General features: G+C 40.9%; 1 protein-coding gene across 16 annotated transcripts in view; it reads right to left on the reverse strand.

Moving 5' to 3' along the window:
• Atp8a2 (ATPase phospholipid transporting 8A2) overlaps positions 1 to 12,749 on the reverse strand; it is a 592,551-nt gene that overhangs the window by 163,614 nt on the left and 416,188 nt on the right. For 12 of the 16 annotated variants that reach the window (XM_076545122.1, XM_076545120.1, XM_076545123.1 and 9 more), the window contains one exon: positions 1,358 to 1,432. The exons of the other annotated variants lie outside the window; for them this stretch is intronic. In XM_076545122.1, the coding sequence (XP_076401237.1) occupies positions 1,358 to 1,432 (75 nt within the window). The remainder of the gene's footprint in view (positions 1 to 1,357; positions 1,433 to 12,749) is intronic. 16 annotated transcript variants of the gene reach the window in all.

A 12,749-nucleotide genomic window follows, 5' to 3' on the forward strand; every position in this document is an offset into this window, starting at 1 on the left:
AGAAAACCATCCTGCCCTCACAGTCTGGGCATGAAAACAGGGCTAAACCCTACTCATCCCATAGGGCGACATGCTTCCTAGGCTGTCCTTAACTCAAAAACATAGCCTCCAAGGGATCAGCTTCATGTCTGAGGTAGGTGTGTGGCACAGGTTTCTATGTGGCTTCTCTCGCCATCTCCGCCCTCTCTCATTATCTGTCTGTCTAGTCTCTTGTCGGTACACAGAAGCGAGACCCTTGAGCCATGGTTGTGGGGAAGGTGGTTTTAGCCTTAATTGAACCCTTCTCTCTCTACTGCTCACCTCTCTGTGGATCTGCACAAGGAGGTAGTGCACTTTGCAGCAGGTAATACGGTTAACGAACTGCCCGTCACAGCTCAAATCAAAAGCAGAACCCAGCCTTGCCAGTGTCTGGGCCCACACACTTGATCCTTTTCCCCTACAAGTCACACAGGCCCAGGTCGCCCTGTGTGCTCAGTATTTTATAGCCAACAGGGTAGCTGTCGAGAGAAAAGTGGGCTGGAGGATGTGACTAAACAGCCCCCAATGCACACAGTACCATTCTCCCTCCGTTCCATCTACACCTCCCCGGGGCAGCTACTTCAGAGGTTGAACTCCATGCAAGAAGCTACCATTGGTTCACCAAGCAGTCGGAGAGAGCAACTCAAAAGATGAGCCACTACAGTGACCTACAGCTGGGTCACCATGGCATTTAGTCACACCTGCCCCTTAGTTCTTTCTGCCAGAGAAACAAAAAACAAGAAAACTAGACATTTTAGCTTATAGTTTATACTTATTTTTGGCTTTTGTATTTATCTAACCCACTAAGTAATAAAAAAAAACCCAATCCCCTCAAAACAAACAAACAAACAAACAAACAAACAAACAAACAAACAACAAAGATATCACTGAGTGTTCTTATAGGAGCTGGAACTCAGAACTCATAGACATCCTTCCAGGAAAGGCAAAAAGCTCACTAGATCATGTGTCCTTTGTTCATATCTATGTTTAAGAATTCAGAAGTAAAGTTATATGATGGAGTGAGTTTAGAGGCAGGACAGAAATTTTTACTTGAAAATGTTGCAGAGGCATTTAGCAAGGGGGTAAGCCAGGGGCCTATTACCAAGATATATGGGTTAATAATTTCATGGGGCTACTCAAGAATGATCTGCTATGATTGAAACCATGTGTGGAGAGTTTGGGCTTCTGCAGGATGTGTCACGGTGACAAAGGCCCTAAAGATAGATCTGTGCTGCCTGCGAAGGACACAGATGATTGGCTTAGATACACTTCCCAGACATAAACAGTGAAGGAATGCCCTGAAGTTCTGCATGCTATCAGGTAGAAGGGGAATGCTTACCACATTGTACAAGCCGATGCACCAGCGCTCAAATAAAATCTGCCCAGAAAATCCATTAACAAAGGCGAACCAAAGCTGTAAGAGAACAAAGTTCGTCAAGTTTTATATCAATATTGACCTAAATGTTTCCACTCACTGGAGAAGGAGCAGGGAATGCGGACCACCAGCTGGACACAGCTGCCTCCTGAGAGAATCTGTGTGCCAGGATTATGGCAATTATCCTTTCAAGGAATATAAATTCCCAATATCATAAATATCAATATCTTAAAGAAAATTTATATTAAGGATGCACCAACTTTGGGAGGTCATATATGCCATGTTTACAGGGAAATGAACCGATATCAAATATGTTTTTTGAGTCAACACTTTCTGGTTGACTGAAAGTGTCTGAACTTCATGCATTTTCCCCTATAAAACTGATTTGATAAATATGATTTTTCTTTGTAGGATTTTATCAAATAGCTAAAGATCATAACTAATTAAAAAACCAAGAAACACTTCTGTTGGCCATATGTGTTTTTAGTTGACAAAATAGACAAAATAATAACTTCCTTGATTGACTGTCTACCACCTCGCCAAAAGTCAACACACAATGTTAAGAAACAAACACACTTAAATCATCTTTCATGGTAACATGGATGTATTAGTGAATAAAATGCTGGATTATCATTCATGAGCAGCTATGGAACAGAGTGCTGTATACTAGACAGCAGATTAATATCTAAAATATATAAAGCTCTTAAAAAATTATTTTTCCTGGTTTGGTCTGACAGAATGATTGAATGCTTTTGTACAAAAATCAGAGCCTTAAAAACAAGGATTTGGTGAGATTGTAAAATGGTGTGCTACTTTGGCAAAACAGTTTGGTGGTTGGTCAAAATGCAAAACATTGTTACTCTGTTACTCAACAATTCTACCCTTAGGAATATATCCTCAAACTACTGAAAATGTGCACCTTTGAAACATGTACATGAAGGTTTACAGCAGTGTGTTGCTAATAGTAAAAAAGTTAAAACAACTCAAATAGCTAACAAATACTGGAGAGAAATAAAATGTGGCTTATTCATACAATAGAATATTATTAAGACATAAAAATGAATGAGAAACTGACAGATTAAATGACTTTGGTGAACCTTCATAATTTCATTTGTAGATCTTTCCATTTCTAATTTATAAATATATTTGGGGTTATAAATTATAAAAAAAAATAAAAAAATAAACACTAAATAAACAAACATTTCAATCATTGAATGAGGAAAGGAATTAATTGGACAGATTGTTCTCAGAAGATGATGTAAAATGGCCAGTAAACACATGAGAAAAACAGTCAGCAACCTTAGCCATCGGGGATATGCAAATTAAACTACAATCCATCTCAATCAGAATGACATCATCAAGAAACAAATGGCAACTGTGGTGGTGTGAATAAGACTGACCCCCAAAGGCTCACAGATTTGAATGCCTGGTTAACACAGAGTGGCAATATTTAAAAGGATTTGGAGGTGTAGTGCCATGAAATAATCCTTTTGTACACTGTAAAGATTTGTCACTTGGATTGGTTTAATAAAAAGCTGATTGGCTGACAGCCAGGCAGGAAGTATAGGCGGGGCAATCAAACTGAGGATGCTGGGATGAAGAAGGGCAGAATCAGGAGAGTTGTCAGCAGATGCAGAGAAGCAAGATGGGCATGCCGTACTGAGAAAAGGTACCAAGTCATGTGCAGAGAGGGTAGATCAGAAATATGGGTTAATTTAAAGTGTAAGAATTGGCTAGTAATGAGCCTGAGCTATTGGCCAAGCATTTACAATTTACAAAAAAACTCTTGTGTGGTTATTTGGGCACACTGCTGGGACAAAAAACTCTGCCTACAAATGGCATTCCAACATGGGGCCAGAATTTCCATGTGAAGCCTGACAGAGCTTTGAAAAAGGGTTCTAGACACACAGAAACAAAGCAAGAGCAGCTTCCTAATCTCATGTCTCTCATGCAGTACAGGGACGCTCTTGGCCATTGCCTGCAGGTTTGAACTGTGGCAGGTTCCCATAGTCTTTCATGCCAGGTGCAGTACAGAGAAGCAGTTCCCAGTTTAAAGGCCTGTGATCAGAAAAAGGATAAAGATACATAGTAAAAAAGGATTCAGACCAAAAAAAAAAAAAAAGCTCTGAAACAGTGTGCTTAAAAATATACATAGGCTTGGGAGAGAAAGAGTATATACAGTCTTAGATTAAAAACATAGTTTTAAAATAATAAAGTCCTTAAAAAGGAATAGAATAATAAAAAATACAATAAGCCACATAAATATGGAAAATACACAGAGGTCTGGATCCTGTATGTCATTGTGTTGTCTTTAGATTTTTTTTCACTGCTAATGAGCAAATGGTAACTGCTAAGAGACAATTGATTATAAAAGCTGCTAGATTAAACAAACCTATATATTTTTAAAATATCTTTACTTCAAAGTCAGAAGGTATGTTGTTTGGGGAAGAGGTTGTGCTTTTATTTCCATAGGAAATGAGAAGTGGTAGATTCATTCTGGGTTAAAAAAATCAGGTTTGATCAGGGACACCTCCTGAAATCCTGACTACAGACATAAAGAAATAAACCTAGAACTACAAAATATGTAACATATATTCTACCTGTTCAAACATAAAACCAAAATCATCTTTAATTGACTTGTATATACCACATATTCCATACTTGTAATATATGTTACCTTTAAAAGTTGATGTATTTTCAGAACAAGAGACCAGATACCAATGAAAATGGATGGCGCCAGGCGGTGGTGGCGCACGCCTTTAATCCCAGCACTCGGGAGGCAGAGGCAGGCGGATCTCTGTGAGTTCGAGGCCAGCCTGGGCTACCAAGTGAGTTCCAGGAAAGGCGCAAAGCTACGCAGAGAAACGCTGTCTCAAAAAACCAAAAAAAAAAAAAAAAAAAAAAAAAAGAAGAAAAGAAAATGGATGGCCCAGGTAATCCAGTATCCAGAACAGTTTCAAGGCTGCTGCTGAGATGGTCCAGCCTCACAAACTACTCCAGCTAAGACCTAATGATTATACAGATTTTATCAAGGTTCCCCCAAAGATAACAGAGCCCACAAACAACAGGAAGTAGTCTAGAGAACAACACCCACATTCCCGAAAACTGTGTTATGGATGTTTATTATCATTTAAGGGGAGTTGGCTACAAGCTGTTATTGGTAATGGTCAGGAAAAAAAGCTAAGAAAGGAGATTAGAGTCAATGATTTTGTTCTGAAAAGAAAAAGCAGGGGATATAGAAATGATAGGATAAAAGGGTAGATTATTGAATCTACTTTTAAACCAAAAAAGCAACTACTAGTCTTAAATGAACTGATATCAAATATCAGTTTTACATTGGTATGGATTTTTGTATACTGATATAAATTTGATGTTATTTTTGTTATACTGTATATATGTTTCTACTCTTGCTTAACATATTTTTGTATATTGCTACAATTTAAGGTTATTTTTGTTAGAAGATACTGTACATACATTTCTACTCATTTAATGTATTGTACTTATGCAACTCATTTAACAATGTAATGTAAATTTATAGTCCTTGAAAGTTATTATTACAAACTATTTAGGATAATAAAGAAACACAGGTTAGTAGTTATCAAACTTACAGTCATGTTAGTTAGGTTTTCAAGGAGATACAGAAATATATTTTAGATAGATAGGTAATCTTCAAACACTTCAAAGACCTACAAAATATGGCATTTAAAATATTTTAATAATTTAGACTTTTCTTGATATGAGACAAGTCTGTTCCTGGTAGTACCATTCTACTTCAAAAGAGGGTGATGAGCATCAAAGAAACTCCATATGGTGTTTGCTTTAATTGTGACAAGATTAGCCATTTGAGCAAGAAACTGCTTTTGCCTTGACTGCTTGACTGTGTGCTGTGCAGACTGGACATGCAGGACCCACAAGAAAGTGACTGTTGAATTTTGCCAAAACAAGGCAGGCCAGTACTTCAAGATTCCTGCTTCACTGAAAAGTCTGCCAGGTACTCTAGGCTTGTAGGCTGAAGATGGATGCCCTAACATTGCAGAGGAACTTTAGGTCACTGTCCAGGCAGACGTCTCTGTTGTTAGGTAATATTAATTCCTTCTGGAGTCTTTGATGGAGTTAAAGACTAAGTAATTAGAATTTCATTTTTCTTTATTTAGGATAGAAAGTAAATTAGGTATAAAACTTTAGACTTACCAAGATAAGATAGATAATTGAGTATTTTCCCTAAATTTGTCAAATACAAATGGGCTGGATATTATAACTGTAATTCTTACTTAATAACTGTTTCATTGTACGTAGTTTTACTATGTTAAGGTTAAAACCTTCCTTTTTAATTAGACAAAAAGAGGAAAATACTGTGGAATAATCCTTTTGTACACTGTGAGGATTTGTCATTCAGATTGGTTTAATAAAAAGCTGATTGGCTGATAGCCAGGCATGAAGTGTATGTGGGCCAATCACACTGAGGATGGAGAAGGGCAGAATCAGAGAGATGCCAGCATATGCAGAGGGAAGTGTAAAAAATGAGGTAACAAGCCATGAGCCATGTATAGAGGGTATATAAGAAATATGGATTAATTTAAAGTGTAAGAGTTAGCTAGTAACAAGCCTGAGCTATCGGCTAAACATTCGTAATTAATATAAGTGTTTATTTGGGAACTGGCAGGTGGGAAAGAAGTGTCCATCTACAACATGGCCTTGTTGCAGGAAGTGTGTCACTGGGGGCAGGCGTTGAGATTTCAAACGCCCAAGCCAGGCATGGTGTCTCACTCTCCTCCTGCTGCCTGCTGATCCGGGTGTAGAACTCTCAGCTCCTTCTCCAGCACCATGTCTGCCTGCATGCTGCCATGCTTCCTGTCATGACAATAATGGATTAAGCCTCAAAACTGTAAGCCAGCCCCATGTAAATGCTTTCTTTTATAAGAGTTGCCATGGTCATGGTGTCTCTTAATAGCAACAGAACACTGACTAAGATAGCAAGCAGTCAATGCTGTTGAGGACCGGTCATCTAGCAGAAAACTCATGACACGCAGAGACTCACTGTGGTGCCACAGGAGTGCTCTCCCAAGAGGAAGCAAAGGCAGCAAGATCTGTAACAGGTGAGCAGTGGAGAAGAAACAAAATCCATATGGAAAGTGTCCTGAGACAAGGGTGGTGCTTCCTCCCCAAAGGTCTCAGAAAGCAAACAGAACAATGACCAGGGCAACAACAGCCAAAAACTCACATGAGATGGGGGGAAATGCACAGAAATGGTCCCTACTGAAGAACCATCCACAGGGTAAATGGAAACTTCCAGACTCTTGGTGAGCCCATAGGATCTAAACAAAAGTGACTTTTCTTTGAAATAGGAGCTGAAATTAAATTTCCCAGACAACAAAGAAGGTAGCAAAGAGGAAAAGGTTGGTGTTAGAGACTAAAGCCACAGAAATGGAAAACAACAACAGAATTGACATTGATAAAAACTAGCTAGAGATCAATAGGGGAGGCTTAAAAAACAAAAACAAAAACAAAAACACACGGGATAGGGGCTGGAGATGGGGCAGTGTTTAAAAGCGATGCTGTTTGTGGTAGTTTGGAGGAAAATAGCCCCCATAGGGAGTGGCACCATTAGGAGGTGTGGTCTTGTTGGAGGAAGTGTGTCACTGTGGGGAAGGACTTAAAGGTCTTTTTTGCTCAAGCTTCCCTTCAGTGTGACTTTCAGTCAACTTCCTGCTGCCTCTGAGTCAAGATGTAGGACTCACAGCTCCAGCACCACATCTGCCTGAATGCTACCATGCTCCCTGCCATGAAGACAGTGGATTGAACCTCTGAAACTTTAAGCAGACTACTTCAGTTAAATGTTTTCATTTATGAGTTGCCATGGTCATGGTATCCATTCACAGTGATAAAAACCTAAGATACTGTTCTTGCAAAGGACCTGAGTTTGGTTTCCAGCCTCATGTCAGGCTGCTCACAACAACCAGTAACTCTAGCTCCAGGGGATTTAATGCCCATTTCTGGCCTCTGTAGGTACCTATATACACACGGGGACACACACACACATGTGTGTATATACAAACACACATATATAGAACTAATAAAAATAAATCTTTAGAAAAAAAGATGTTATGCAAAGGATAAGAGCCTACATTGATCTTAAGAAAAGTAAAAACCTTTCAAAGATGACAAAAATAAAGAATAAAAACATTTTTATTACGTTTTATTTAATTTTCAGGTGTGTTTTTTTCCCCTGGGGGGTGGAGCAGGATGCATATCTGGTAAGAGAGGACAATCTGATGGGGTTGGATCTCTCCTTCCAGCAGGTGGGTCTCCTGGATGGAACTCAGCAGTTAGGCTTGGCAGTAAGTGCTTTACTGGCTGCACTATCTTTCTGACCCACAAGAACTTTAAAGTATATCAAAATAACAAAAAATTAGACAAGTATTCAAAGATACAATAGAAGAAAAATTTCTAAAACCTCATTGTGCAAATAGGGGATGGATCCTCTGACTTAGGCAAAGAAAACAAGAGATAGAACTGGACCAGTCAACATGCACACATACGCTGACATAGGAGTTAGTGTGTTTATTATTTTTTTGACTTCTGGTCTTGGGGCTTTTATAATCTACAGTCACATGCATGATAAGTATATGTACTATAACTGAATTTCTCCCCCAGCCTAAATTTTGAAATGTTATAAAATTAATGCAATATATCCAATGAGAAGAGGCAATTAACCTGCAAAGGGAACCGGTGAAGCAGGCTCCCCAGCGGGCCATCAGAACAGAGGCAGGCGGCTAAAGTTCAGAAGTATCCGTGAAACAATGTGGCAAGTACCTTAGCAAGCCATGAAAACCAAAGAAAAATCAAACCCTGACAACATAAAGGGATGAAGGAAGCAATACCATATGTCTGTTATATTGGTTAAAATTCAGACTGCTCAGCAGATTAAAAAAAAGAAAAATCTAAAACATGTATTCTATACAGGAGAAGCATTTTTTAAAAGCATGGGGGAAAACACTATTAGAATAAAGTCAAATTCCTAACTCTGTCTCACAAGCCAGCCGAATCAGACCCACCCTGCTGCCGCAGGATGATCTTTCTGTACGCCGTGAATATGTGTTGCTCCCATTGGTTAATAAAGAAGCTGCTCTGGCCTATGGCAAGCCAGAATAGAGCCAGGCGGGGAACTCCAAGCAGAGGGACAGGAAAAGGAAGCAGAGTCAAAGGAGATGCTGAGCACTGCTGGAGGAGCAAGATGTGTTGGAACACAGGTAATGCATAAAGCCATCTGGTAAACATTGATTAATAAAAATAGCTTGAACTAAGTTGTAAGAGCTAGTTAATGGTGCGCCCGAGCCGTAGGCCAAACATTTGTAATTCATATAAGCCTCTATGTGTTTACTTGGGACGGAAAGGCTGCAGGACACAGGAAAACTTATGGCTACACCCTGCTTCTCCCCCTTCCCTTCTTTCCTCATACTTTTTCCTTTCCTTTCTTTCCCCCTTCTGTCTCTCTGTCTCTCTGTCTCTCTGTCTCTCTCTCTGTCTCTCTCTGTCTCTCTCTCTCTCTCTCTCTCTCTCTGAGTAGCGAGCAGAGAAGCAGTAATCCACTGCACTGTCTGCCTCTTTGCTCTGTAATTGGGCTAGGGATGAACCCAGAGACCAGGTTGCCAGGCCAAGCACTCCACCACGTAGCTGCCTTGGAGTCCCTCAGAAATGTCATTTTTAATTAAACATCCCTCACAGGGTTATCACTTTCTACCCACCAGGTAGACAAAGACCTAAGGTTGACAAGTTGAAGAACTAGCTTTTCTACTCCTTAGCTAGGATTGCAGCATTACTGACAAGTGTTGGAAGGACTTTCCTTCGTCTTGAGGAGTTCACTTCCAGAAACACATCCTTCATTATTTTAAGTCTTACAGTTTCAGTTGTGTGGTACTCAACACAAGAATATAAACGTGTTTGCTTTGACATTGTTTGAAAAACTAGAACCTGCATACACCACACGATGGTGGCTGTAGAGTACTCATTTGCTTAATGAAGCACAGTAATCCATCTACAAGAGTCATATAAATCCATGTGCATCAGTTGTCATAAAGAAAACTCCTAGACACATCATGAAAAGGAAAATCAAGGTGCAAAACAAGGTTGTCTCTTGAAAGCCCTGCACTTTGGAGGCTGAGGCAAGAGGGTCTTGAGCTTGGTGCCAGCCTGGACTACATAGCAAGACTGTCTCAAAACAAACCAAAACAAAAAACAAACTGACATAAAAAACAAACAAAAATCCTTCAAAACAACAACAACATCCAAACCTAAACCTAAAATCCCTCAAATCCAGCAAAGCTCACATTGAAAGGTCATGACTACAGAAAAGAAGTATAAGCTGACATACACATGATGTCTTGCTGGGATGCATCATAGACCCGAACAGTCATTATCTCTAGATAGTTCTTTCTGGGTAGCAAAGGGGAGACTCACATATGCCTCTACATATGCTGTGAGTCTTTAAAACATCTGTGCTTTATTTACATAACGGAGGCAGTTTTCAACTACAGACAAGTTGCCAAGGAGGAGACATTTCATGCTGTGTGGAGATCCCCTTCATGGTCACTACCTGAAGGAGGATGCTAACTGTCATGGAATCTGTTGAACCCCCTACACAGCCCAAGAGAGCCCCTGACAATGACCTGACCTGACCCCCAACTGTCAGTAACACATTATGGGAAAATCCTGGGTATGTTAGGCTAATCTGGTGCACAAAGCTGTGACCATGGCTGATTCCTCCCCCCCCCCCCAGAAACATAAAGAGGGAGACAATTTTCATTTATTCTGAACCTCTGTCAGTAAAATTCCCAATTTGGGGTTATTTGGTGAAGACGGATGACAAGATGGTTGCTGATCAAGGATGGTGTCAGCCCCTGGTGCCAACAACACAATGAGAGGATGCTAGTGATCAGTGATTGCTAGACTTGAGCATGACCTCTTCCACGCCAAGCCTGTGAGTGTCTGCACTGCCTTCATCTGCAGAATAGAGCCCTTGAACTCAGACTTGAAGCAAGAAACTAAAGATGGCGGAAGGATATTACGGCCCAGTATGAAGGCAATCGAGTCTTAGAATGCATGCATCAAGTGGAGGAGGCCAGCTAGCTGCCTTAAACCTGTGCAGGATGGCCTCCGTATTCCTAAAGGAGGGAGGAAAAGCAAGGGAATCTAGAAGGCCTTTTACACATGCCCCAGTCTAGGAAGAAAGGCTCCTTGCATATCCCACACTGTGATGTTGTTGCTTCCCAAACCACTGGGCAGATCGCTCTTGTTTCATTAAAAACGTGAAATCTCATACAGCACACCTATGCTTCCATTCCTTCCCGAGACTTGGGATTTTAAAGCAAGATTGTCTCCTCTCCCCTGTCCCAAGCAAAGAGGCAGGGGTGTGGTTTTCTCATTTTACGTGAGTGCTTTCATTTCATTCTTTATAATCTGAAGAACTCAGCTCACTTTTGTTACTCTAATTTAGCATCAGATAATCCTTACCATGGTTTAGTATGAACAAACAATATATTACTCCCTAGGAAACAATAGTGAGCAACTTTTAATTTAAAAAAAATTTTTTTATCATTTTTGTGTGGGGTCAGCAGTGCATCCACGCCATGACAGTCAGCCATGAGGACAATTTTGTGGAGTGAGTTCTCTCCTTCCACCTGTATGTGGGTTCCAGGCATCAACTGGAGTTGCTCAGGCTTTCGTGTCAAGGACTTTTAGCTGCTGAGTCATCTTGGGCATCAGAAATTTTATACAGAGAAACCAATTATCCCTACAGCAGTGTTTCTAAAACATTAATATGCATGCAGATCACATGGAGAGCTTGTGAAAGAACAGATTCTCATTTAGCTGGTCTGTGGAGGAGCCTGAGACACTTCTAAAACATTCCCGGTTCAGTGCTCATTGGTGTGCAAACAGTGGCTTGCACCAGACAGAGTATAATTTTGTCTCCAGAAACTTAAGTCAACCAATGGCACTGGGAAGCAAGGAGAGCACATTGCCTTTGCTTTCCTATTTATAAGCCATAGCTCAGGGACAGTAAGTTGGGGGGAGGCCTTGCTTATCAGCTGATGAGAGGGCTCTGCCCTGTCACCACGGGCCTAGGTTCTCCTGTCATTCTGTTTTGTTATCCTGAATGTGATTTTTTTTTATATATTTTAAGAAAAATTTTCACTCATTCTACATATCAACCACAGATCCCCCTCCCATCTCTCCTCCTGCTCCCCCTCCAGCTATCCCCCCAAACCTGTCCCCTCCATCCCCTTCTCCAAAAGGTATGGGCTCCCATGGAGGTCAGCAAAGCCTGGTACATTCGGTTGAAGCAGGACCAAGCCATGGCTCGTTCTTTAGGGGCCAGTGTAGCACCGGAAGTGAATTAAACAACTTCACATATTGAAGCCTCCACACAGCCATGAATTTCTAAAACAAATCACTGAGGAGTTGTTTTAAAGAGCTCCTACAGACTTTGTATGACCAAGACACCCACATTTGTGGTGATATATTGGGTCCCCCAGTATATTGTGTACCCTAATAAAGCTTATCTGAGGATTAGAGGAAAAAGCCAGCTACTATATTAAACCTAGATGTCAGGCAATGGTAGCACACGCCTTTAATACTAGCATTTGGGAGGCAGAGATTCATCCAGACCTGTGTGAGTTCAAGGCCACAATGGGAACAGAGCCAGGCATGGTGGCACACACCTTAAATTCCAACATTAGTTAACTATAAGGGTCTGGAGGACTGTACAGACAGACAGGAAGTGACAGAGCTGAGCAGAAAGAGGAAGTGATGTAGCTGGGGGCGGAGAGAGGAAGTAAGGGGGCAGGGACAGAAAGGCATACAGGCCCCGGGTATACAGGAAGTAGGTCTCTTTGGAGGTGGAGGGTTGGTAAGGTGAGGTTGACTGTAGCTTGTCCTATCCTCTGATCTCTCAGTTTTAACCCCAATATCTGGCTTCGGTTTTTTTTTTTTTAATTATTAATAAGACCGTTTAGCAATTCATCTTACATACATTCGTGAAATTTTCTAATATGAAAGAAAAAAAAATCTTAAGAGAGTTCTTGTCTCCTCTGAATTGATCTTGGGACAGTGATCCCACCAATCACAGGTACAAAAGTCTCTGGGGGACACTCGGATCCACGCCCTGGGCTGCCCGCCCCCCTCCCCCAGCTGGGCAGCAGCTGTTATGACAGCTCAGCTGGCACAGGCCTGTTTCACCACAGTCTGGATGTGTTGGCACTCATTTTTTTTTTTATCGTTTGCAGGTGCTGCTGGGTTTGGAAGTGTAAACAAACTCATTCCTAACATTTCCATCTGCATTCCATTCACCAGTCATTGG

This window comes from Peromyscus maniculatus, chromosome 9 (genome assembly GCF_049852395.1).
Source record: "Peromyscus maniculatus bairdii isolate BWxNUB_F1_BW_parent chromosome 9, HU_Pman_BW_mat_3.1, whole genome shotgun sequence".
Classification (NCBI taxonomy): domain Eukaryota; kingdom Metazoa; phylum Chordata; class Mammalia; order Rodentia; family Cricetidae; genus Peromyscus; species Peromyscus maniculatus.